This window comes from Mesoplodon mirus (assembly GCF_964341445.2).
Source record: "Mesoplodon mirus genome assembly, chromosome: 11".
NCBI classification, from domain to species: Eukaryota; Metazoa; Chordata; class Mammalia; order Artiodactyla; family Ziphiidae; genus Mesoplodon; species Mesoplodon mirus.
In genome coordinates, this window is record NC_138987.1 from 51,719,922 (window position 1) to 51,745,794 (window position 25,873).

General features: G+C 39.1%; 1 protein-coding gene across 2 annotated transcripts in view; it reads right to left on the reverse strand.

Moving 5' to 3' along the window:
* Positions 1-25,873, reverse strand: part of NELL2 (neural EGFL like 2) — a 456,105-nt gene that overhangs the window by 167,617 nt on the left and 262,615 nt on the right. For both annotated transcript variants that reach the window (XM_082634702.1, XM_082634703.1), the window contains exon 14: positions 16,872-16,997. In XM_082634702.1, the coding sequence (XP_082490828.1) occupies positions 16,872-16,997 (126 nt within the window). The remainder of the gene's footprint in view (positions 1-16,871; positions 16,998-25,873) is intronic.

The window sequence follows — 25,873 nt, forward strand, 5'->3', positions numbered from 1 at the left end:
AGGTGGGTATAATTTCTCTATTTTACCAAGAGAGGAAGAGTCTCAGGGAGGTATAGTAACTGTTGAGTTTTCCAGCTAATAAGTGATAAGTCCTTTCATACACCCCTCATTTCCTAATTTCTAGCCAATGTTTTTCCCCTCATTTCTTTTTCCCTCATTTTGCATCCATTCTTATAATTTTGTACAAGCAAATGGCCACAGTACATTGTCTGTAACTCTGTTCAGCAATTAATTTGTCTTTTATTAATTTTAGTTAACTGGCTAAATGAATATATTTCTATCTTATCTCATAGACTATAAAGTCCCCAAGGGATAGGTATAGGTATTATTTATATTTTTATCATCCAAAGCAACAAGCACATGTCTTCCAAATCGCAGTTAATGCATATTAAAAAAAAAACTTATGCCAAGCACTGCAGTATATATATATATATATATATATATATATATATATATATATATATAGTCTCTAATCCTCACATCAAGTGTGTAAGGTAAGTATTATTCTTTTCATTCCCATTTTATAGAAGAGGAAACAGAGGCACTGAGAGTTAAGTACTTGCTAAAGGTCATACAGATAAGCTGCATAGAGAGAACTCAAACCCAGGTGATCTGGCTCCAGAGTGATGCTTGTGTATAGTACTATACTGTCTGCTGAATATGAAGTGAAGAATTCAATTAAAAAAAGAAGTCAGAGAAAAACTTGAATGAATGGAACTTAAAATCACTCTTGATCCACGCAGCCATTTTGATTGCTAAATCAAAATACTACTGGGGCACAATTTTTGCCCCGCTGAGTGGCCCTATCACTTAAAAGCTTACAAGTTTGGGATGGTACATAAACTTCTTTGGCTTCAGTTCCTTCATATGTAAAATGGGGCTGACAACAGTGCTGATCTAAAAGATGGTTAATAAGATTAAATGAAAAAATGCATATAAAGGGTTTAGCACTGTATCCAGCATATAGTAAGCACAAATAAATGTTAGGGCTTGTTATTATTAGCACAATGTCTTATGTCTAAGTGCTCAATAATTAGTTGTCTAATGAATGCCTGGCTTTATGAGTTCTGCTGGAGAGGACGTAATGAATTGTGACAGTGCACATCCATTCTAATCCTCTAGAAGGAATCTGAGCCTACTAGAAACCAAAGGCATTGAGGAAGATGCCAAGGAGTGGGTAGTAGGTACCTTATACAATGCTACCTGGGACTAGCTCTGATACAAAACCTAATGGCCATGAACTTGAGAATGGTGAGACTCAGAGACAAAAGTCACAAATGCATGTTTGGCTCACATAGTTATACTCTGGGGACAGTTTTGCTTTCCTGAAAATGAAAGAAGAGACTAGCCAAATGTGCTTTCCTCTCCTTATTTGAATAGGATTCCTCCACTTAGAATAAATGAGAACTTGAGCAAGTTACTCAACTTCTCTTCTCATCTATGAACAGGGATATCTCCTGCATGAGATTAAGTTAATTAAAATGTGGAAAGTGTTCACAAGATGATAGCTATACATTCCACAGAAATGCTATCTAGCTCTAAGACCTATTCTTGAATTCTGTTGATAAAACTACTTCTGAAAACACCAAAATGCACTGATTGTGTGAATGCTTTAGCCAATCACTTGCTTGCTCTCGTTCTAATGGAGATAGGATACCAACTTTAATTAATTGATTCAAGAAGTATTTATTAAATTCACCAAATTTTACTCTGTGGGTGTGGAGATGAAAAAGACATAAAAGCCTGTTTTCAAATAGCATGTATAGTTTAATGGGGGAAGACAGATGTGTAAACAACTAATTACAGAAGTAAACAGATATAATTAAGAGCTGTAGAAATGCAGATGAAGAAATCTATTAAAATATCATACTGTGACTAAGAAGGCGAATACTAAATCCACTTGAACTTCATGCCATTAGCTGCTAAATTAACTCACACTTTCTAATGAAGACTCAAAGAAACTTCATTCAGGTGAGACCATGTTCACTGACCCACAGAAGGTTAGTAGCATTTCAGTAAGAAAAAGGGAAAGAAAGCTATTTTGGCCAGTAAAAACTACATCAGCAAAGACATTCTTCGAGAATGGTACAATAAAATCTGCCACAATGGGATAAGTGGGGTCTAAAAATCTAATCGAGTAGGACAAAGGTAGCAATGAGGTTGATGGAAATACTACTTTTATTTGGTTGCCCAATGACTGTGTGATACACTGCGTGGCTGGAAGGGGAGCAGACAGGTGCTGCTGCTCTTGGTTCTCGGCAATTTAGCGGGTCAGTTTTCTTGGCTGAGACTAGAAGGGAGCAGGAGAGTCTGCTGTGCAGGTTACCATGTTTGGGTGCAACCCTATTGTGCGGGAGAGGTGTGCAGAAGCAGACAGGGATGGTTATAGGGCTAGACTCTGAGATTGACACATGTTGGGAGCACTGAAGCCTTCTCCTGCTGGAAGGCTCTGGAGCACGCTCTCTGCCGAATCCTTACAAAGTTAAATATGCTTTGAATTGAACTGCTGAAGTCTCAGATGATCATAAATCAGTAACTTCCTCCTTCCTTTCTTCCTCCCAGTACCCTAAAAAGCTAAGACCTTTGGTTCATCCAGGTGGAGAACGGGACTGGAGCCAATTACACCACAATTTGTATTATAGTGTAGTACCTTATCAAGTTTTGCATTACAGTGTGGTACCTTATCAAGTTCTACAGTAGTTTTGCAAAGCCTTAGAAGCCTGTGGCTTGTAGAAGGATATAGTTGGACATGAAGCTGGGAAGACAGACTGCTTTGCTAAGCTGTGTCAGTGTTACTCTCTGAACAATGAGAAGTCACTGAAGTTTCTAGAGAAGGAAATGACTGCACAGGATAGGAAGACAAAGCTGGTGACAAAGTTGAGGTAATAGTGGCGAGGCAAAATATTACAGACAGTGAGATAGCCAGTAGTACATCTAAAATGCCCAGGTGAAAAGCAATGAGGGTTTGAACTGAGATAGTGACAGTGGGAATAATAGCAATAACCATACCATGTTATGTTTTTATCATGCTTTGAAAGGTTTTCAGCCTTCTTTTACTTATAGTCTTATCAGAGAACCCACATCAGCTGAGAAGTAAGGACGATATAGACTTCTCTCTCTGTCTCTCTGTCTGTCTCTCCTGTCCTCTCCACCCCTGCCCCACTCTTTGCCCTTCCAGCACCTCAACTGCTTGCCTGTTTTGAAAACATCTTCCTCTGTGTGAGTCTAGGTAGGAGGCAGAACACCTCTCCCACCATGGAAGCCAAAAGAAGGCAAGACATTTATCCCAGCCAACCTCCTGTCACTTGGCAAATACACGGCCATGTGACATAAACTAAAACAACTACATGCTTCTGCCCAGGAAGTCTGAATGTAGAGTGGGTGGCTGGAAAGCAATGGGATAGTTAGCTTTCACGTTCAGTGCTGTGTGTCCCCAGCAGCAGGGGTGACAACATCTTATAATTGCCCCTTCCTGAGAAAACTGTTAGAGCTTCAAAGCCTCCAGAGGTGCCCTGGTCTCTGAACATTTTCCAGACTGCTTCTCAAGCTTTATATGTTTTCTCTGAGCCACTTAAACTTTTCCAGGAAATCCCTTTAAGCTTAAGATAGCCAGAGTTTTTCCTATGACTTGCGCCTAAGAGCGCCGACTACATACAAACAAATCCTATTTTCCCTGTTTGTTGACAGGAAACTGAGATGCAGAAAGGCTGAGAGCTGCCTGTGGTCACAAGGACAGTTGGTAGGTAGCCACACAGGGCTCTTGGCCCCTCTGCTCTCTTAGCTATTTATCACGGGACTCGTCAGATTCTACATAGAAATGCGGAGAGCTTTACTGTTAAAGGAGGGATAATATCACCAATTGTTATGTGTATAAAGAGAAGCCAAACAAAATCAAAAGTATAATTAATATCAACCAAGCTAAAGCCAACAGCCCCTGGCCCAGCTCTTCCAGTACAGGACTTGCAAATGGTAACAGCCTCTTTCACTGATGAACTCACAGTGAAATCCTGCAAACTGAATCTAGGTGTTATACTCCCTTAGATAATTACATCATCTCCTTACAAGCCATTGACTGCTACCCCCTTTTGTAAAATATTACCTCTATCAAAGAATAGACTGGCCATTAGAAAACAAAACAACAGTTATTATTCAGAACAGTTTCACTTCCATGGACCTTTTCTAGCTTATCAATAAACTTTTTGTGCTTTTTAGTTCTAAACAATTTTGTTCTATATAAACTTTGCAATGAACTCAATTTTTAGGAGTTTTAAAAGTTGGCCAGCACTACACTAGAATGGCATATATATTCTGCTTGTGATATTACTATTTAAGGTTATTTAATTTCACAAGGAAAACCAATACAGATGAATTCAAAATTTACTGAAGTGTCTGATGGTTCTCCTGAGGTTTATTTCAATGTGACTTATGGATTTGGTAGGAACATGACTTATAAAAAAGCCAAACCTCTGACATTATTTCTGTATTAAAATCTCCATGGCTTAAGATGACCATATTTATTATCACTTTAATACTATAAATCATAGGTTGCAAACTGAAAATACTCTAATTCATGAGTCAGAGAGATAAGGTAAATGGACGAGGCAGACTGGCTAAAGGAATTCTGAAAGCCAAACATCAGTTTTCTTACTGGAACGGCTGAGTCTCAGGGGCTGGGAGATGAGGACTTGTGATGAACTGGGCAGACCCTCTTCCCCTAAGAGGGTTGCTACTGTTCAGCTGCATTTGATAGCTGAGGTGCAGTGATGCAGCCCGAGAATTAATGGGGAACAATCTGGAAATCTGGCTGGAATTCCAGATTTTCATAATGAATCTTTGACTGTTTAAATGTTCAATCATTAAGATGTCCCCAAAGCCAAATATATTGCCTCTGAGAGCCAATTTTGGCCCCTCTCAAATATAGTCTTGCTGGCATGGAGCCTTCCTGAATGAAAGGTCATTCTCGACATCCCTGCATTCCATCCCGAAGACCTATGGTAGCAGCATTCCCCCAACAACTAAGTCTACACATGCATTTTTAAAAGAGTGTTTTCAAAGTTACTGTCTGCCGACTTTCTTCATATTATGAAGTTCAGAACCTTTTTAAAAGTAGGCAGATGGGAAATGTATTATGTCATCATTGGATTTACTGTGTTTGGGTAAATGTATAGTCTATTTCTGCATAATTGTGTGTGTTTGTATCGATACATGTGTTTGTGTTCATTAGAAGCAGACTAGGAAAATGTTTTTAAAATAACGAGCACCCTAAACTTTTACATCAAAAACCAAATATGAAAAAAGCAACTCAATCATTAAAGTGAGGAATTTGGACATAAATATGAACTGGATCCCCTCTCTACTTAATAGACTATCTTTCTAACTCTCCCCACAAACATGAGACTTGCTCCAGTATTACTGGAACTGAATTGTTGCTTCTCAACAATTAGAAAAGAGATGGGAACTGAGAATCACTTTTTAAATATAGTTTTGGACAATTCAACAGCGTTAGCTAATAATAATAGTATCTTAGCTTTCTATTATCACCATAACAAATTACTCTCAACTCAATGGCCTGAAATGACATAAATTCATTATCTTATAGTTCTATAGGTCAGAAGTCCAACCAAGCTAAAATCAAGATGTCCAGAGGGCTGCATTCTTTTCTGGAGGGTCTGTTTGTTGATTTTGCCAGCTTCTTCAGGTTGTTCCTCTAGAGGCTATTCCAGTCCAGGGCCCCCCCTTCATGTTCAAAGCCAATAATGTTGCAACTCTCTGACCATTCTTCCACAGTCACACTTCCCTCTGACAACAGCCAGGAAAAGTTCTTCTCTTTAATGAACTCATGTGATTAGACTGAGCCCACCCAGATGATCCAGGATAATCTCCTCATTTCAAGGTCTTTAACCTTAATCAGATATGCAAAGTCCCTCTTGCCATGTAAGGAAACATATTTAAAGGTTCTGGGGATGAGGCTGCGGACATCTTTGGAGGAACATTATGCTGTTTACCACAACCGGTAACGATAATAACTATCACTTCTAAATGCTTACTATGTCTCAGCTGTCATGCTGATGACTTTGCATGCTTCGTCTCACAAGATGGAGGAGATATGGGGACATATGTATACATATAGCTGATTCACTTTGTTATACAGCAGCAACTAACACAACATTGTAAAGCAATTATACTCCAATAAAGATGTTAAAAATAAATAAATAAATAAAAATAAAAACAATGTATAAAGTATGTAATATTATTGCATTTTAAAGAAACTGAGGCTAAGAGGTTAGATAAATTGCTCAAGATCACAGCTAGTAGACAGCAGAACAAACATTCAAATCCAAGAAGTCTGAATGAGCTAGTATCTGTACACTAAAATGCCACAAAATATTCATGGAGAAGAGGGTCCCAGAGAGGAGATTAAGATTTGATTTGGACCAACTAAAAAGAGAAGCTCTATGGAACTCTCAGCCATTTCCTGTCTTTTTTGTTGTTGTTTGCTGTTGTTGCATTTCCTAACATTTAACGGATATGTATGTGCAAATCTATTGTATAAAAATGCCTCAGGTAGTGACTTAATGGTTATGATTTTGTTCTAGAAAAATTCTAAATTCGGTTCTCATTAGGACACACTGAAATTATTCTTTCATAGGGTTCCAAGAACACCGACAAAGCATTCTGTCTTCTTTGAAATGAAATATCCTATCACCTTGATTCTACCTCTGCATTGATTGTTAGAAGTATCATCAGTCTAATAATCAACTTTTCAGCAAAAAAGAAAAGTAACATAAAACAAAAACAAAGCAAAACATGGACACTTCAACATGCACATCTCAGTTAGAAGGTGCACAGACTGAGTGAAATGTTTTGGAAACCATAAAATGTATCTTAGAATTTCCACAGGGTTTTCTGGCTTTTTCTCTAACAATTCCATTCACACTAAACTTGCTATTATACAACACCCATACTTTGCTACCTACTCTTCCTTCTTCCTGAAATGCCTTCTCTCACTTCTTCCTCTCCTGAAATGTCTGTTCATCCTTAAAAACCTCAATTTAAATGTCACTTAGTGATGCCTGCCCAAAATTGGGCTTAAACCAGATTACTCACTGCCTCTTCTGGGGTGGCCACAGCTCTCTGCACATTCTTTTGTTACAGAATGTACCACAATGTACAGTAATGATTTATTATACCATCTCCATGAATTAAATTGGACAATAACCCTACTATGCACCCAGATCAAAGCTCTGGTGTCAAGAAAAGTGAAGGAAATGTGTGACATATCATGAATTTTTCACAATCACTCACACACAGTTCTTACACAATGAATTTTTACTACTCTTTCATTACTCTTTTTTTTTTTTTTTTTTTTGCGGTACGCGGGCCTCTCACTGTTGTGGCCTCTCCCGTTGCGGAGCACAGGCTCTGGATGCGCAGGCTCAGTGGCCATGGCTCATGGGCCCAGCCGCTCCACGGCATGTGGGATCCTCCCGGACCGGGGCACGAACCCGCATCCCCTGCATCGGCAGGCAGACTCTCAACCACTACGCCACCAGGGAAGCCCTCTTTCATTACTCTTAACCTGGTGCTCTTTATCAGTACTTAGCTGAAGCAGGTTAGTTAACTATTGATAATATTTAATGTCTGTAGTAGGCAGCCTTTAAGATGGTTCCCAGTGATCTCCACCTCATGATAGACATGCCTGTGTGTAATCCCCCTCTTTAGTATGGGCTGGACCTAAGTGATTTTCTTCTAACCAATATACTACAGCAAAGGCAATAGGATGTCATTTCTGTGGTTAGGTTACAAAAGATGTTGGTTCCGTCCTGCCATCAGGCTCTCTCTCTGACTGGCTTTGATGAAGCGAGCTGCCATGTTGGAAAGGCCCACATGGCAAGGAGCTGAGGGCAATCAACAGTCAACAGCCAGTAAGGAACTGAATCCCCCAACAACTACAAAGGTAAGATTAAAGAAAAACCCTTCCCCAGCCCTGGTGGACACATTGATTGTAGCCTTCTGAGAGACCCTGAAGGAGAGGACCCAGCTATTCTATGCCCAGACACCTGACCCACAGGCTGTGAGACAATAAATGCATGTTGTTTTAAGCTGTTAAATTTGGGGGCTATTTGTTATGCAGTAGTAGATAACTAATACAATGTTATTCCCTCAGATAAAAGGACTTAGTTTAAGCAACCTCTTATGTGGTATCAGAAGTTATCTGAAGAAAGTACCAGTCACTGAAATATGTGGCAACAGATAGACTAGTGAAAACACTATCCAAACAACGAGTGAGGCTCTGCCATTCCCCAGCAGAGGCACACAGGAGAGAGGAGGCTCTGGATTTGAGAGAAGAAACTCACCCTCTGAGCCCAAACCCATGACCTGAATGTGACACTGCAAAGGCACCTTGGGCTGGGGAGAAAAGGGGAACACCATGACAGGGCGATGTCACCAGGTAGATACACATCCACTGCAAGATTAGATCAGCAGTAGAGCCAGATGATGAACTCTGTTTCATGGAGCACACAGTGAAGAGGCACAAGGAAAGCCAAACTTCCATTCCGGCTAACATGTCAAAGCCAACAATAAAGGAAGAACGTGAAAGGCATCTATTAAACCTCAACTTCAATAATCCTGTCCTCCACAGGTGTCTGTTGCTAAGACACCACTATTATTACACTCCTGGCATGTATAATCTTTTTATTCCCCTATGTGAGTTTTCAGCTCTGTGCTCTTCACATAAAAATCTCATAATAAAACTCAAACAATAATCCATTTGGGACAAAGGTGAATTAGAGTTTACCAACCAAGTCAAAGCAAGTGAGGCTGCCTAATGAGGCGGCTCCCATCATCTCGGTGCTCAGATGAGCTTGCACGGAGGCAAGCTTGTGTGGACACACATCACCGGGTGCTTGGATCAAACCACGGCCGGGCTGGAGGTCAGACATGGATACGAGGGCTGCACTGAGATGCTGAATAAAGGCTTTGACAAGCCTGGAAACTGCTATGTGGGTGTTGGTGTGTGACCCCCACTCACTGACAGATTCAGATAGCACAGGCTCTTTTCCAAGCTTTTCATCTTGAAAAAGGCAATTCAGCTCCCTGAGCCTTTGAGCCTCTTCCATTTTGAGCTGACTGCTAATTGTATGCGCGCATATATGTGTTTCAGAAAAGAGATAAGCACGTTGCCTTGGCCTCCACACTCTGTTCAGACGAGTCTCATTTCTGTTCTCTGCAAGTTTTCCAAACATGGTCTGAAGTTTTCTAAACATTAACCCTTCCTGGTAACCACAGTACACATTCTTCTAGAGAGGTTTTCTTGTTTATGTTTGTTTAAAAACTGCTTTTCATTATTAATTCTTTGAGTCCTAAGGCTTGGTATTTTAATTTGCTTTTGTGATCATGTTTAGATGTTCAAGTTACTCAATAATAACTACACAGCAGAATAACATATAGCAAACTACAGGAGATGAATGATGCAGCTTTTAGCATTAGAGGCTGTATTTAAAACCCCAAATCTGACTTTTCATATTTTGTGAAATATGCCACAATTGTATCATATTTTGTAATGCTGATTCCAGAAAAAGAAAATTTGGAGTGATTGCTCATAAAAATGCAAAAGTCTTTCCCAACTGTCATGGCAACTAGTGGCCAGATGGTAGGATTGTCTGATTGCTGACTGTGATTCTTTAGAAAAGAAATCCACATAGAAGCAGCCAGGCTCATAAAATCTGCCCTGCTTGAGAACTGACCAGACTCACTAATTCTTTAGAGGCCATAGACTCTACTCTGGGTAGATTAGTGTCCACAGTAGGGCCTGGATGCAGATATCTAGCTCCAAGCCTCCCCATCTAACACTCATTCTCAAGAACAGGAGGAAGCTCCCTGATCCCAGGAAGTACAACAAATCCTCCTATGGAAGGATTTTTTTTCTAACTTCCAGAGAGAGTGCTATTCAGTTACACCGAGGTTTCTCTTTCTTTTTTAAGCCCCTATTCACAGGTACATAATAACTCTTTTGACTAAATAAAAACACATTGAATCCACTGCTCCAGCAAGGCTATCTATTTATAATAATAATAAAAATAACTCCATTGAAAAGTAACCAGAGAGAAGTGCCCAGTTGAAAAAATCCTAGGGAAAGAAGACATTTCCTCAAGAGGATCACTTCTCTAATCACAATAGAAACAACAACAATAATTGTAGCTAATGTTTATTAAAGATTTCTTCTGTGCTAGGCATTTTACTAAAGATAGAGCCAAGGCTTTTTATAACTAAAATGATGTTTATTTAGGAGTTATGTGAGTGCTGATATGCATATTTTCACTTTCTCTTCTTTACCATTGTTCTCTCTGATCTGTGCCTCTCCTGGCCCCCTATCCTCTCTGCCATTGTCCACAATATTCTTACTTCCTTCACTATTTATATATCAGTAATTATCATGGTACACACACAATGAATTATCTACCTTCTTCCATACTTGTGACTTTGATAAACCCACCGAGAGCTATTTTTAAAGTTGATAATAAAGTTATTATACATCCATACAATAAATTATCAGCTTCAATTTCAATTCTTTTTGGAAGACTGCAGAATGAAAAAGAATAATGTCACGCTGCCTTTCCAAAATATCATCTCTTTAAGCACTTTAAGCAAATTACCTTTTCTAGCATTAATTAATAGGGAACTTCAAAGAAACACACAAAAAGGAGACAGCTATTTGAGAAAAGGCCACGCATGGGTTACAACGGACTTAAAATCTTTGCTCTGGTTGCCCAGTAGTAAATCCTCTGCAACCTTCTGTGCATGTCAATAGCATCTAAAACTCTTGAAAATGCTAGAAAACCAACAGTAATAAAGCCCAACAAATAGGATGGTAATGATGACTTTTTTTTAAAAAGTCAGTATTGACCTTGTTAGAGAAAAAGAAGTAACTACAACGAGATCATAAAATGTAAGTGCTAGGAGTATTCGATGCTGTAAAAAGTTAAGTACTTTAAGAAGTAAAACACCTTGGGGAACACCAGAGGAGGCTCTTTGTTTAACAACAAAAATCAAGTATCCAGAAGAATTTCTTGTGCTCAGATACTTTATGGACCTTCTGTGATATGTGACATGGACCAAAGCCTGCATTAGAAGCTCTGGAGAAACGGAAGCAGTCAGGGTCAGTGGAAAGCATACTGGGGAGGCATCGGGATAGCGTAATTTGAGAGGCCCTAAGAAATCCCCTCTGCCACCTCTGTGAGGTCTGTGATTTTTCCACCTGTTAAGCTAAGAACAGGTTTTAGGGTTTTTTTAAATTTATTTTATTGAAGTATAGTTGACTTACAATGTTGTGTTAATTTCTGCTGTACAGCAAAGTTATTCAGTTATCTATCTATCTATCTATCCATTCTTTTTCATATTCTTTTCCATCCTGGTTTATTGCAGGATATTGAATATAGTTCCCTGTGCTATAAGGTAGGACCATGTTGTTTATCCGTTCTCTATATAATAGTTCACATCTGCTAACCCCAAACTCCCAATCCATCCCTCCCCCACCTCCCTTTCCCGTTGGCAACCACAAGTCTGTTCTCTATGTCTGTGAGTCTTAAGAACAGGTTTTTGATAAGAGAAAGGCGAGGAAAGAACTTGGGGGAGAATGGGCCTTACTGAGAAGGGGTCCCTTTTGTGGCCAAAGGCCAATAGAAGGACACTGGGTACCTCAAGAACTGAGAAGACATCACTATACAAGGCCTAAAAGAAACCTGGAGAGGAAAAGGAAATTAAAAAGAAAGTGTACATCCTACAGTTTCGAGTGGGTGACCCTAACTTCTCAACCTTGGCACCACTGACATTTTGGGTCATATAATTCTTTATTATGGGGGGCTGTCTTATACTGGATGTCCTGTGCAGGATAAAGATTAATGACTCAGTTGGAAAGTAACCAGAGAAAAGCTCCCAGTTGAAAGGGTTCCAGAAAAATAAGACATTTCCTCAAGAGGATAGCTAGCCTAACAATATTATAGGATGTTTAGCATGTCTCTGGCTTCTACCTATCAAATGCCAGTAGCAACCCCCTTTCCCCACAGTTGTGATAACCAACAGTGTGTCCAGACATTGTCAAATAACCTCTGGCAGGTAGGAAGACAAAATCGCCCCTGTTGGACAACCACTGCCCTAAAGGAATTTTCTCCCTAAGTTGGACAAGAACTTTTCCATTCCTTGGTGGTAGACTGGCCCACCCTTCCCATTCTCCTGTTCCCACTCTAAAAAACTACACAAGAGTGGGAAGATTACAAGCTCATCAACACAAAAAAAGAATGAGAACTCTGTTTTTTAGTTGTAATACTCAAAGCAGAGAGAATATCGGGAAGATCTGAAATGAATGCCTTTTCCTTCAGAATATTTTTATCCTTTGATAATTCCAAAATTCTTGTCCATCCCATCTTTATTTCCAGAGCTATCTTACTCTTTGTTCATTACACAAGACTAGTTTCAAGATGAGCTGTCTAGTAAGACTCAGAAAGATTTGCCCAATTTAATCAGTGCTTATGTGAGTAAACCAAGAAAGGCATTAGTCTAGATAAATAATAAAGACACTTTGTTATTCATGAAAATTAAGTTATTTTTGTAATCAGAGATGGAAGAATGGGCTTCTAACATCTTGGCTCATATAAACCCAACCCTTTTCCTTCCCTTCCCTCTGCCTTTTCTATCCTTTCTTTCCTCCCTTCCTTCCTCCTTCCCTCCCTCTCTGCCTCCCTCCCTTCCTTCCTTTCTCTTTTCTTATAGGTATAACCATGCTTTCCTCTAGAATAGGACAGCATATGAGAAGGACAGAGATTATGAAGTATTAACTAGAAAAAAAACACCATCACTGGGAGGAAAATTATATTAATGAGTTCAGAAGAATATAAAGTGCTGCATCAACACTTTATCAAGAGTATAAACTATGCAAATGGTGCAACTGAGTCATCAGTGAAACTGCATAATAGAGTCAGAGGCCCAGAAAATGGCAATTTCTATTTTTTCTACTGACTTCTGATTCAGGATTATTACCATATGATCTGTAGGGAAAAAATTCCTCTTGGAGTTGAAGCTAATGAAGTGAAACTATAGAAACGCAGTTTAACTACTGAATATTATAAATTGAATAATGCAGTTCTAGATAAAGTATGAATCCCCTTACTTATTTTTGTGTGGCTGCAAATTAAACCAATGGTGACTAATGTAAGAGCTAAGAATAAAAAGTCTTATCCTCTGGCCCCCTTTTGCTTCTCACTAACTGTATGACCACAGGTAAGGCAATTAATCTCTCTGAGCCTCAATTTCCTCATTTGGAGAAATTAGGAAATTGGATTAGATTATCTGTAAGAATTCTTCCATCTCCAAAATTTTCTCATCATGGGAAAAATATAACTCAAATTATCTGAAAGTGAAAGAAAAAAAAAAAAAAAACTGCAATTCTACCAGCTGTGGAAGGTGATTACTCTATAGCATACATAATTTCTATGCCAGACTACAGGGTTATAAAAGCAAAAAAAGGCTTCTTTTATTGACCAAAGATCTTGACTATAAAGTAACATGTATTGCCTTGGATTCTTCCTTAAATTAGAATGTCCATGATTAATTTTCAGATGGGGTAAGCATATTTGAGAGTCTGCTGGGTACAGTGTTGACAATGTCACTTGTTACGCTATAGCAGGATGTTCTTCAATAGCAAAGAGGGGCAGGGATACAGAAGCAAAACAAATTCAGAACTTCAAGAGCTCAGTCACAAACATCAGAGAATGGCTCTGCAGTGGTGTTTTTTTTTGTTTGTTTGTTTGTTTTGTTTTGTTTTTTTGGCGGTACGCGGGCCTCTCACCACTGTGGCCTCTCCCGCTGCGGAGCACAGGTTCCGGACGCGCAGGCTCAGCGGCCATGGCTCACAGGCCCAGCTGCTCCGCGGCATGTGGGATCTTCCTGGACCGGGGCATGAACCCGTGTCCCCTGCATCGGCAGGTGGACTCTCAACCACCGTGGCACCAGGGAAGTCCTGCAGTGGTGTTTTGACATTTATTCTGGAAAGCCTACTCCTGCAAGTATGTGAATGTCTGTTTCTAAACTTCAGAGAAAATAAATCCCAATCTTTATCAGAGATATAAAGTCCTACTCTGGTCTTATGAAAGCTCTTGAAAAGGAACTGCCTAGATGTCTTCAGCCATAAGGCAAACCTACATCATAGAGGAGTCAAGCCTTCTTCAAGCCTTCTGTTCAGATGCTAATGCTAAAGGGTAGAGGAAAAGATTCAAAGAGGAAAAATTTAAACATTCATTGCCTTTACAGGAACCCTAAATATGTGCTGGCCCTGCATGGTTTAGCATAAAATGTTGTGTCAAAGATCACCTGACTCTGGAGGACAAAGTAAAATCCACTCGTATTCCCAAGAAAATCCAACTTTTATGTACGGATGGAAATTCTCAAATTTGCAGACCTACTCATAGTAGGTAGAAAATTTCAGGGCAAGAAAGTCTCTCTTCTTTAAATGGAAGCATAGAAATAGTGGTGTTAGTTGAAAACGCTGGTGCATCATTAAGGAAACACATTCCATCATCTGCCAGATCATGAAATTCCTGGCTATGGCTCCTTAGGCAAAAAATCATGGCCTGAACAGCTTTTCCTAAGATGATTTTGGCCTTCCTTGGTATTCCTACAAAGGGACACTTCATTTTTATCATTAGATACTTTGAAATCTTAAGGGGAGATTCTCCGTAAGTAGTCCAAAAAAAAAAAAAAACACCCCAGCAATTTGTGGGATTTTATTTGGAAAGAAAATACACTGGGAGAGGTAAAGCCAAAGCAGAAGACGCTCTGTAAGGGATGACAGCTGAACTAGTCCTGTATTTACAGCCAACAGACAGGCTCAGGATGGAAATGGACCTCTTGAAAATACCCTCCCCCAAGAAACACTCCTCATTCAACACTAGGTCAAATCTTGTGTTGTGTACTCTTCCTTACTTGTCTCTAACACTTTTTAAGATTGTAAGAAAAACAAAAAGAATCCCTAGGAAGTACAAAAATATACAAAGCTTTTTTAAGTCTCTAATGCCGAAGAATTAGCAGACTCCTTGAAAACTGCTAGCACTCTTTTATTTTTAATGAGTACATCTTGAAATATCACTCAAGTAGTTTCATCTTAGTTATTTTGTTTTGTTCTGTTAACCATTACATTGGAATGCAGATTATTGATATTACCAATATTACAGCAAACTGTTTATTTTATTCTTCATGTATTCATTAAGATTTGTTCTTTTATATTCCTTTTTTATGTTGAAAAATATGTCCATAGTGCTCCGTCAGGATACTTTGCCACTCAGTGTGATTATATTTTTTCTAAAGAAAAAGTGCAGAATTGTTCCCATAACGTGGAAATGTTTAGGATGAACTGACAAAAAAAAAAAAAAAAAAAAAAAGCAAGAATCTGTAAATCCACTGGCAACTCTATGTTAAATGTATTTTCTACCTTCAGAATATCTTTGGTTATTCTCCAAAGACTGAGAAGGCAATTCTCATTACATTTTATTTTCATCATTCTGTTTTTATATAAATGCTACACTTGAATTTAGAGGAAGGACGGTCCCTTTGCTCTAACTAATAAACAGGATATCACGTATAGACAGTCCCCACTTAGAATGGTTCGACATGACTTTTCAGCTTCATGATGGTACGAAAGTGATAAACATTCTGTAGTAAATGTACTTCGAATTCTGAATTTTGCCCTTTTTCCAGGCTAGTGATATGCTTTATGATACCTTCTTGCGATGCTGGGCAGCGGCAGCGAACCAAGTGTAAACAACTGATACACTTAGAACCATTCTGGTTTTCACTTTCGCTACAGTATTCAATAAATTACATGAGGTATTCAACACATTATTATAAAATAGGCTTTGTGTTAGTTGATTTTTTCCAACTGTAGGCTAATGTGAGTGTCCTGATCATGTTTAAGGTAGGCTAGGCTAAGCTATGATGTCTGGTAGGCTAGGTGCATTAAATGCATTTCCAACTTATGATATTTTCAACTTATGATGGGAACATAAGAGTAAAAGTGACAAGATAACACTTTAAGTGCTCTCCAGTTTTATGATTTTACATGTTTTTCTAAAATATGCTACGTATATGTTTCTTCTATTTAAAAGAAAAGCCAAAAGAATGTTGTATTTCACACCCACATTTCTTCAATCCCCATAGGCTGCAAGCTACTCTGTTAGCACCACTTTCTTTCATATTCTATAGAATATGAAGTGAATAGGTTGTCTTATCCTAGGACCAACTTCAGACATTACTAACACTCGAGATATCCCTGAGGAGGACTCTGGATGCTACATGATGGGAGTGATATTTCATAGCACAACATAGGCAAAACTTCTTTGATGTAGATACTCCACTGTACTCCCCAGAGGCATGAAGAAGCTTTTCCCATTTCCTAGCACTCCACGGATCTATTTCTGAAAACATTACACTATCTATGTCATTATTACTCTATTCAAAAGTCAACTGTCATGTAAAGAAAATATTGTTTAAGGGTGTTTCTCAGATTTGCCATAGAATTCACACAAGTTTTGAGTATAAATACTATTAAAGTATAAAATTAGTAAAATATTGATTGTGTTCCTCAGTTTATCTGTACATTTCTAATAGGAATTTCTTATCCAGAGCAAGGAGCTAGCCCTTTCCTTAGAACAGATTCAGAATTAACTACCAAATCCAGAAGATATGCTTTTACTTATAACTTGTTTTGTTGTAAGGGGGTATTTATGGCACACTTCTCCAAACACTTAGAGTTAAAAGGAACTTCTAAAAGTAAATTTAAGGCATAGAAAGATTTTATTTCACAAATAGTCACTGTTTACCTGTGCATGAATAGTCATCAATTCTGATGTATCCAGTTTTGCAGATGCACATGAAGGAACCTGGGGTGTTGACACACATCGTGTTCTCACGGCAGTAATGGCGCCCTTCAGCACACTCATCAACGTCTGTGAAGAAAAAGTAGGGCAAAGAGGTCAACAGTGGCCAGTATTCTAGAGTTTCTCTATAATTTTCTTTGGTGGGGAGAGGGCAAAAGTTACTAATTGAAAAGCACTTTTTAAATGTATTCAAAGTATCTCCTTTAGTAGAAACCTTTGATGTTCAAATGACAAAAATTACAACATTTTTTCCTAAAAGCTCTTGCTGGAGTTTCAAAGATGTCTTTATATTTCAACTTGCATCATTCTAAAATACATCTGAAAATATCCAGTCCATTCATCTATCTTAGATAGAATGTTTGATAAAATGAGTCAGAAAGTAGAGACTAGGCTGCCTTAGAGTCTTGGACGTTTCAATCACTGAGCCAACCACATATTATTTTTTGATTCACTGGCTATTCTGTACACTTGGGGAGACCCTGCAAGAGGTAAATAGAATATTCAATATACACCAGAACTTGAAAAACTTCACTTAAAGATATGAAACCAATAACATGTAGTTTATTAGAGATACGAGTAGAGATATAGCTATACCAGTAAGTGTTGAACAGAGATGAAATTACAATCTAGAGCTTGATAGAAATGAGAAGCTGTAAAATAGCAAAACAAGATATATTGAAGAGCTTCCACAGTAATTCACACACCAAGTTTTGAGTGTAGAGACTTGCAAATGCTAAGCCATAATAAGCACTAGTACTAATTGGGAAGAATGTGATTTTTAACAATAAAACTGTCCCCATTTTATAGCCCCTCTCTGCCTGAAACATAAAGTATTTTACAGGTATTTTATCATGATGTTATACTCTTTATTAAGGGCCTTAATGCATTGACCAGGCAAGGTGCTTCTCCTCCAGAAGTCTGCTTTCTCAAATCCTTGTGGTAAATCCACAAAGTAGCATTGACCTCATTTGTACTATTAAAATAAAGAGATCAATTACAGGAGATAGCCAGGTGACCCAATACTACAAAAGTCATGCCATTCATATAAACTCAACTATGTTCTCAGTCCTGAGAGTGTCAAAAGAAATAGCTGACACAGTCTCTCGGGAGGCTAAACTTTAGAGCTAGAGGGCTCTTGGCAATTATGCGGTTAACTACTTATTTTACGGATGAAAATACTGAGATTTAGAGAGACTCAATTTTCCATTCAACTTCTAAATGAAAGTGAACACAGTAAATTACAAACATCTTAGCATACAAAGCCACTCCCAGTTTGACCATTACTCTCTGGCTTTATATTCTATGATCTCACTCCCTCTTCCCTCTCAGTGTTCTGGCCACTGAGCTTCTGGTCATTTCTTGAATGGGCCACACTCTTTCTTACTTATGTGCTTTTGCATATGCTGTTCTCTCTTCCCCTTCTCTCCCTATCACCACCCCGCAGTGGATCTTGTCTACCAGTAGATTCACCCTTCAAGAATCTGTTTAAATGTCTCTCTGAGAAAACTTCCCTAATGAAGTAAAATGCTCCCTATGCTGTGCTCCCTTGGAACTTTGTAAATGTTTCCATTATATATATATCCATTGTACCTTTATTAATTTTTGTAAGTTTCTTTTTCCAGTAAGTTAAATATACCCTTGAAGGGTAGGGATCATCTATTTGTGTTTTTTAATTCTGGCTACACATTATATTCATGTGAGATGTTTTTAAAAAACATTAGTTTTTGCGCCAACTCCCCAAATCCCACTCCAAATTCTTATTTAATTATCTGTGGTGCAACCCAGACATAATATTATTTTTAATCTTCTCTGTGAAGAGTCTAATGCAGGAGTCAGCAAAAATTTTCAATAAAGAGCCAGATAGTAAATATTTTAGGCTTTGGGGGCCATAAGTTCTCCATTGCAACTACTTAACTCTTGTTGTAGCATGAAGGCAACCATAGACAATATGTAAATGAATGAGCCTGACGATATTCCAATAAAGCTTTATTTACAAAATAAGAAGATGAATCAGATTTAGCCTACAGGCCATAGTTTGATGACCCCTTGTCTAATGCATAATCAGAGTTAAGAATCACTCAGAAGGACAGAAATCGAGGAGTAGGAGGACGTGAGGCTCACCTTCCCCCAACATCAAAAATACATCTACATGTGAGACAATTCTCATAGAAAATCAACTGGAAGCTGTAGAAGATCTCTTATACAACCAAAGCTGCAAGAAAGATCTCCACATAAGCAGGTTGGAAATTTAAAAAAAAAAAGAAAGAGAGAAAAAGGCATCAGGATGGAACCAGCACCGCTGAGAAGGATCTGTAAATGAGAGAAAGTCCACACATAGACCCTTGTCCTGGGGAACCTCTTTTCCCGCTAAGAGGTCAACTGGGATGGGTGGGGCTTGGACTTTGCTCAAGAGGAGTGTGTGCATGCTGGCTTGCTAGTAATCATGGAGGAGAGAGAGGGGAGCTGACGGCTGCTACCTCACCACACTCCCCAAAGTCTGAAATACGTGCTGGGCAGGGCCACTAGTGCTCTGTGGCTAGGCGCTAAGTCTTGGGCAGAAGGGCCCTCGGAGGGGACTCGTTCTAGCTGTGTGGAGACAGTCCAGAAGTCCTGGGGAGTGGTCCATGCCAAATCTCAAAGCCCACTGTCAGCACAGCACACACATGGCAGCCGTGGGTCTGGCATTGGAGCCATGATCAGTGCTCGCACAGGCGGAGGTGGGTCCAGACGTGGCAGACATTGTGGGCTCACACATGAAGGCAGAAGGTCTGGCCTCGAAGCCCATTTTCAGAGCTCACACGGTAGGGGCAGTCTTTGTCAAGTGGCACCACAGAAATGCACGTCTTGGGCAGACAGTCCCTGGGGAGGAGTATACAGCAGTTCATTTCCAGAGGGAGCCCTCTGGTTCCACCCACCCCACACCACAGCTTGGAGCCAGATCTGGGGCACACAGGTCCTGGGAGAGGCCTGCCACAGAGGCAGCCCGGGCCCCAGGAAGCAGCATAACTATTGAGATTCCTGCAGCCACAGCACTTCAGCCCCCAGCACCAGCCCACTCCACACTGCAGCCTAGCACTAGGTCTGGGACAAACACAGTGGAGAAGGGGACACACACAACCTTAGGCTGCTTCTGGGCAAAACCACAGATGCCTGCATGGACAGCACATAGGTTCCCTGGGCCTCACTTGCTTCACTGGTCACATCCTTTGGGACAGAGCAGGCATTCAAGGGCAACAGAGCCTTATAGAACCTGGATCTCAGGGCTTCTAGTCCAAGAACTGGGGAGCAGACCCCGCCCCTGACAGGGCTGTGACAGCCACAGAGTAAAGAGGAGGCCCTGTCCAACACTGCTGTGCAGTCTCTGGACACCACAGTGCCAGTCACACTCTCTATCAAGGGGCTAAGAGCCAGCATTCTCTGAGAAAAGACGTGGCTGGCATCCAGATCAAAAACAGCCCTTGCAACAAAAATATTGGACTCATACAGTCTACACAGGGATGCTCCCACATGAAAACAGCCCTTTTAGATCACAGTAGATAACGTTTTCTCCTAAATTCATAGAGACAGAGAAAGTTAAGTAAAATGAAACAGCAAAGAAACTACTGCCAGTTGAAAGAAGAGAAATCCTCTGAAAGAACAAATAATGAAGTAGACCTCACCAGTCTACTAGACCCTGAGTTCAAAAAGGAGGTAATAAAAATGCTAAAGGAATTTAAAAAGATTATCAATAGAAATACAGATCACTGTAACAAGGAACTAGAAACTATAAAGAGGAACCAATAAAAATTAGACAATTACTGAGCTAAAGACCAATCTAGAAGCAATGAATAGCTGACTAAATAACACAGAAGAATGAATAAGTGATCTGGAAGATAGAATAATGGAAATCACTGAATCAGAACAGCAGACAGAAAGAAAAATGAAAAAAAAATAAAAGCAACATACGAGATCTATGGGATAATAAAAACTGTGGCAATGTACGCATAACAGGGGTTCCAGAAAGAGGAGAGAAAAGGAGATTGAAAATTTGAAGAAATTATGGCTGAATACTTCTCAAATCTAAGAAGAAGACAGATTTCAAGGAATAGGAAGCACAGAGGGTCCCAAGCAAGATGAACTCAAACAGACCCACACTAAGACATATCTTAATTAAAATGGAAAGAGCTAAAGATAAAGAGAGGATTCTAAAGGCGGCAAGAGAAAAACAAAGAGTCAGTTACAAAGGTACCCCTATAAGGCTTTCAGCTGATTTCTCTGCAGAAACTTTGCAGGCCAGAAGGGAGTGGCATGATACATTCAAAGTCCTGAAAGGAAAAAAACCTGCAACCTAGTATACCCTACCCAACAAGATTGTCATCTCAAATAAAAGGAGAGATAAAGAATTTCTCAGACATGCAAAAACTAAAAGAATACAGCAATACCATAACCTACCCTAAATAAATATTGAAAGGTCTTCTCTAAATAGAAAAGGAGCAAGAATCTACAGGAAAGGAAAAATCACAATAGGAATGACAAATATATAAAAGGATTGGAGGTCACTTAAATAAGCCATTATATAAAGAAAAAAAATTTTTGTAAAAGCGATTATAACTACAATTAACTGCAAAAGGATAACATGAAGATGTAAAATAGGACATCAAAATTACAAAACACTGGGGCAGGGAGTAAAAAAATGTAGATCTTTTAGAATGTGTTTGAACTTATATGACTATCAGTCTAAAGCAAGTAGATATAGTTATGGATCAACATACTTGAAAACCAGGGTAACCACAAATCAAAAACATACAATAGATTGACAAAAATCAAACAGAAAAGAACTCAAGCATAATACAAAAGAAAACCATCAAACCACAAGAGCAAAAACAAAAACAAGAAGAACTACAAAATCAACTGGAAAACCAGGTTTAAAATGGAAATAAGTACATTACTTTAAATGTCAATGGACTAAATTCTCTAATCAAAAGACACAGAGTGGCAGATTGAATAAAAAGCAAGAACCTACAACATGCTGCCTACAAGAGACTCACTTCAGGGCAAAAGATACACATGGATTGAAAGTGAGGGGATGGAAAAAGATATTTCATGCAAATGGAAATGACAACAAAGCAGGGATAGCAATACTCATACCAGACAAAATAGACTTTATAACAAATTCCATAAAGAAAGGTAAAGAAGGACATTATACAATGATAAGAGGATCAATACAAGAAGAAGATATTACACTCATTAACACATTTGCACCCTATATAGGAGCACCTAAATACATAAAACAAATACCAACAGACATAAAGGGAGAAACAGAGGAATACAATAATAGTAGGAGACTTTATTTAACATATCACTTATATCAATGGACAGATCTTCCAGACAGAAAATTAATAAGGCAAGAGAGGTCCTAAATGACACAATAGACCAGTTGGACTTAATTCATATTTACAGGACACTACATCCAAAAAAACCCAGAATATACATTCTTCTCAAGCACGCATGGAGCATTATCTACTCCTGCTACTTCTGTATGTTTGCACTGGTCTGTAAGGAAAGTATCACAATCAATTACAGCCTAAAAAAAATCAAACTACAAGCACCCTGGTGGAATATGATGAAAACTCATTTGCTTCCAGAGTCTTAAGATCATAATAAGAATCACATGGGATTATTAAGGTGTTCAGCTGGATCAAAGGACTTTAACTCTGCCCTTCTGAGAGGGTAATGAGGAGAAGTCAATGTTACTGAAAACCACTGTAGAAGCCACCTGGGCTTAAGCTGTGAGCTGGAGGGATGGCCACAAAGAAGTCCATGTGCACAAAAGCATGAAGAATTTATCTTTGGAGATGAAAGAGCCAAGAACAATGAACATAACCCAGAGACAGCATCTTGGTTATCAAAAGGAAAAACCACTGAGTACACTGTGACATCACCTCAAAACAAGAGTAGTTCCTAGTGAGAGAACATAGTTCCTGGTAGAGTCAAGGAAGTAGCTTCAGTGCCTGGAGCAGGACTGAGTCCAGGTGAAACAAGCATTAAGTACAGAAGACACTGTGCCTCTCTCCAAACACTATCCTAGAGAAGAAAACCTACCACAGCAGGAGTAGCTACCAAACCTGGCAAATCAAACTCGTAAGTACATATGAAGCAACCCAGATCACTCCTAAGAACACTTAAGGAATGGGAACTTTGAGAATACTAAAGTCCTATGGGATGGGATGGAGAAAAGAGACAGTAAATTGGGGTAATTTCTGTTAATGTGGCTCTATTTACAGCTACAAGCTATGGAATATTTTGAGTTGTAAGATGAATAAAGGATAGTTTGTGAAAGGGTAAGTTGGCCTTCTAAATGCTGTCTCTAACAATTGCTCATTGTTAGGTCTACATCCCAGACTGTTGGGGGACATCAGCCTGTCCAATTTTCTTTTGCAGATGTTTCCTTTTTAAGCTGTCATATAGTCAGAGAAAATATATTCCGTAACATCTTTTTTTTTTTTTTTTTTTTTTCTTTTTGCGGTATGCGGGCCTCTCACTGTTGTGGCCTCTCCCGTTGCGGAGCACAGGCTCCGGATGCGCAGGCCCAGCGGCCATGGCTCACGGGCCCAGCCGCTCCGCGGCATATGGGATCCTCCCAGACCGGGGCACGAACCCGTATCCCCTGCATCGGCAGGCGGACTCTCAACCACTGCGCCACCAGGGAGGCCCTATTCCGTAACATCTTATGGAAAAACCCAAGGGAACTTTTTGGCCAACCCAGTTCAACGTCGGGTTGTAAAGCAAAAGTGAGGAACCTATTTAATATGAAGGCTTTTAGGAATTTGAGTGATTTGGATCACATAGGAATACAGGATTCACAACAAAGAGATATGAAGTGTCAGACCTATTTCCTGGAGCAGTGTTGTGAGGGGAAAAGAAGTAGAATGCCAAAAAAATCATCGCAATACTGTATACCTAATTGCCAATTGCCTCTTTAAATTTCTCATGCCCCATCTTCAGGAAAGGAACTCTCCAAAGAGTCACATTTACATACTAGAACTACAAAGCTATATAAACATCATTTCCATTTACATGTGCAGATACAGGCACAAAAATGGCATAAGTAAAAAGTAATCTGGTGAAAAAAAATATTCAATCTTAATCCAAGGTATGTTTTAGTTCCAAATCCCAATTCAAAAACTCAGTGAGTCAAATTCTTACAATTCAGTTCAATTCTCTATATACTTATTGAATGTTTTCTATGTCCAAGTCACTTTACTGGAGTTTCAGTCATACTGATGACCCTAAGGGGTAAAACAACAACCATAGGTGGATAGTGCCACGGACAGATCATGCTTCAATAGAATTCTCTATTAAGTGGGGAGAACAGCACAATATTGGAAAGGGCTACTAGAAGGTAGTTTCTTGCCAGGTGGAAGAATTCAAACATGGCTGGACACACTGTAGAGATTCAAGCAAAGGGGTACATTGCTGAACCATGGGGCTTTTAACATCCCTTCCAAAATTCAGTACAAAGGGAGTTAAAGCATAAAACCTGCCTTAAAAGGACTTACAATCCAGGAAATAGTAATATCATCATCATTATCCATTTAGGTGCCTTCTATGTTTTAAGCCTACATTTTAGAGAGTACTATCTCTAAGAGATTCATGGTTGCTTGAAAAGACAGTATTGCATGGTCAAATAATTTCAGAACCATTATATTACTATCCTGTCCCCATTCCCCTCCTTAAAAGTCACAATGTACATGATCAAAGTACAGACTTTGAAATATCTAGTTGTTTTTAAAAAATCTTCATTCATTTATTCAACAAGTATATAATGAACATGAAACATGTCGATTTACTGCATGAGGCAAAAAAGACAAACTCTAGCTGAAGAAATAATACTTAAAAGATAATGTTATGAAGTGACACATACTGTCTATCCGAAACATACACCATGTGCATTAAATAGGGAGCAACCAACTTTTTTTTCTTAACCCAGTGCTTATTTCTTCTGAGCACCATTTAATTCAGAACACATTAGGGAATTTATATTTGGTGATACAAATGATTTTATAACTCTTCCCTCCCCCAACTTGAGGAGCCAATAATGAAATTAAGAAGCCAGGACATACTTACATGAATAACAACATGAGGTCTTATATGCTAAGTGCCAAAAGAAAAAAGAAAGAGGAAGGTTGATGACTAAGGACAGAAGCAACCAAGGAATATGTGATGCTGTGGCAGGACTGGAAGTGGCTTTTGAAGAAGTAGGCTTAAAGTGACTGATTTGCACAAAGTTGGAAGGGGCTGCCAAAGAAGAGAGTTTCCTGTCAAACAGAGGTGTTCAAAAAACAGTACTGTAAAGATTCAAGTCTGGTGTAGGCAGCAGAGATGGCAAAAATATGAAATATTGAGGAATGATGAACACTCCATTTGAATGAAATTTGTGCAGGAAAAAAACAGAAACACTGTTATGGGATAGAAGAAACATGCAAATGCACTTAAATGTCCAACAAATATAAGAAAGGTATCTTCTTTGTTGTGATATGAAGACATTAAAGCATTTGGAAGGAGGAGGTTGGGGAAGCAGCATAGAAAAATACATCTCACAAGAGTTGGTAAGGTGCAATTGTGGAATTAATTTTAAAAGGTACAATCAAGGTTAGGAGAATGTTCATGAATTAATAAAAGTTGGACTCTTAGGTAGTTACTAAATCTAAAGTAACCTTCCCAGCCCCAGTTGCTCCATGTTACTTATCAGTGTCTGAAAGCATCTTATTAAGTTATTTGTTAGTATGTCTGTTGTCTACTTCTATTGGAATATAAGATTCTGGAGGGTAGAGACCTTGTTCTAGAATAATGGCTGGCCCTCACTAAATATCTGCTGAAGGAATCAATGGACCCTTTCATGGCTTTTCATCTGGAATGAGAAAAGATAAGTATCCTCATTCACACTGGCCTGACCTGGAGCTCAA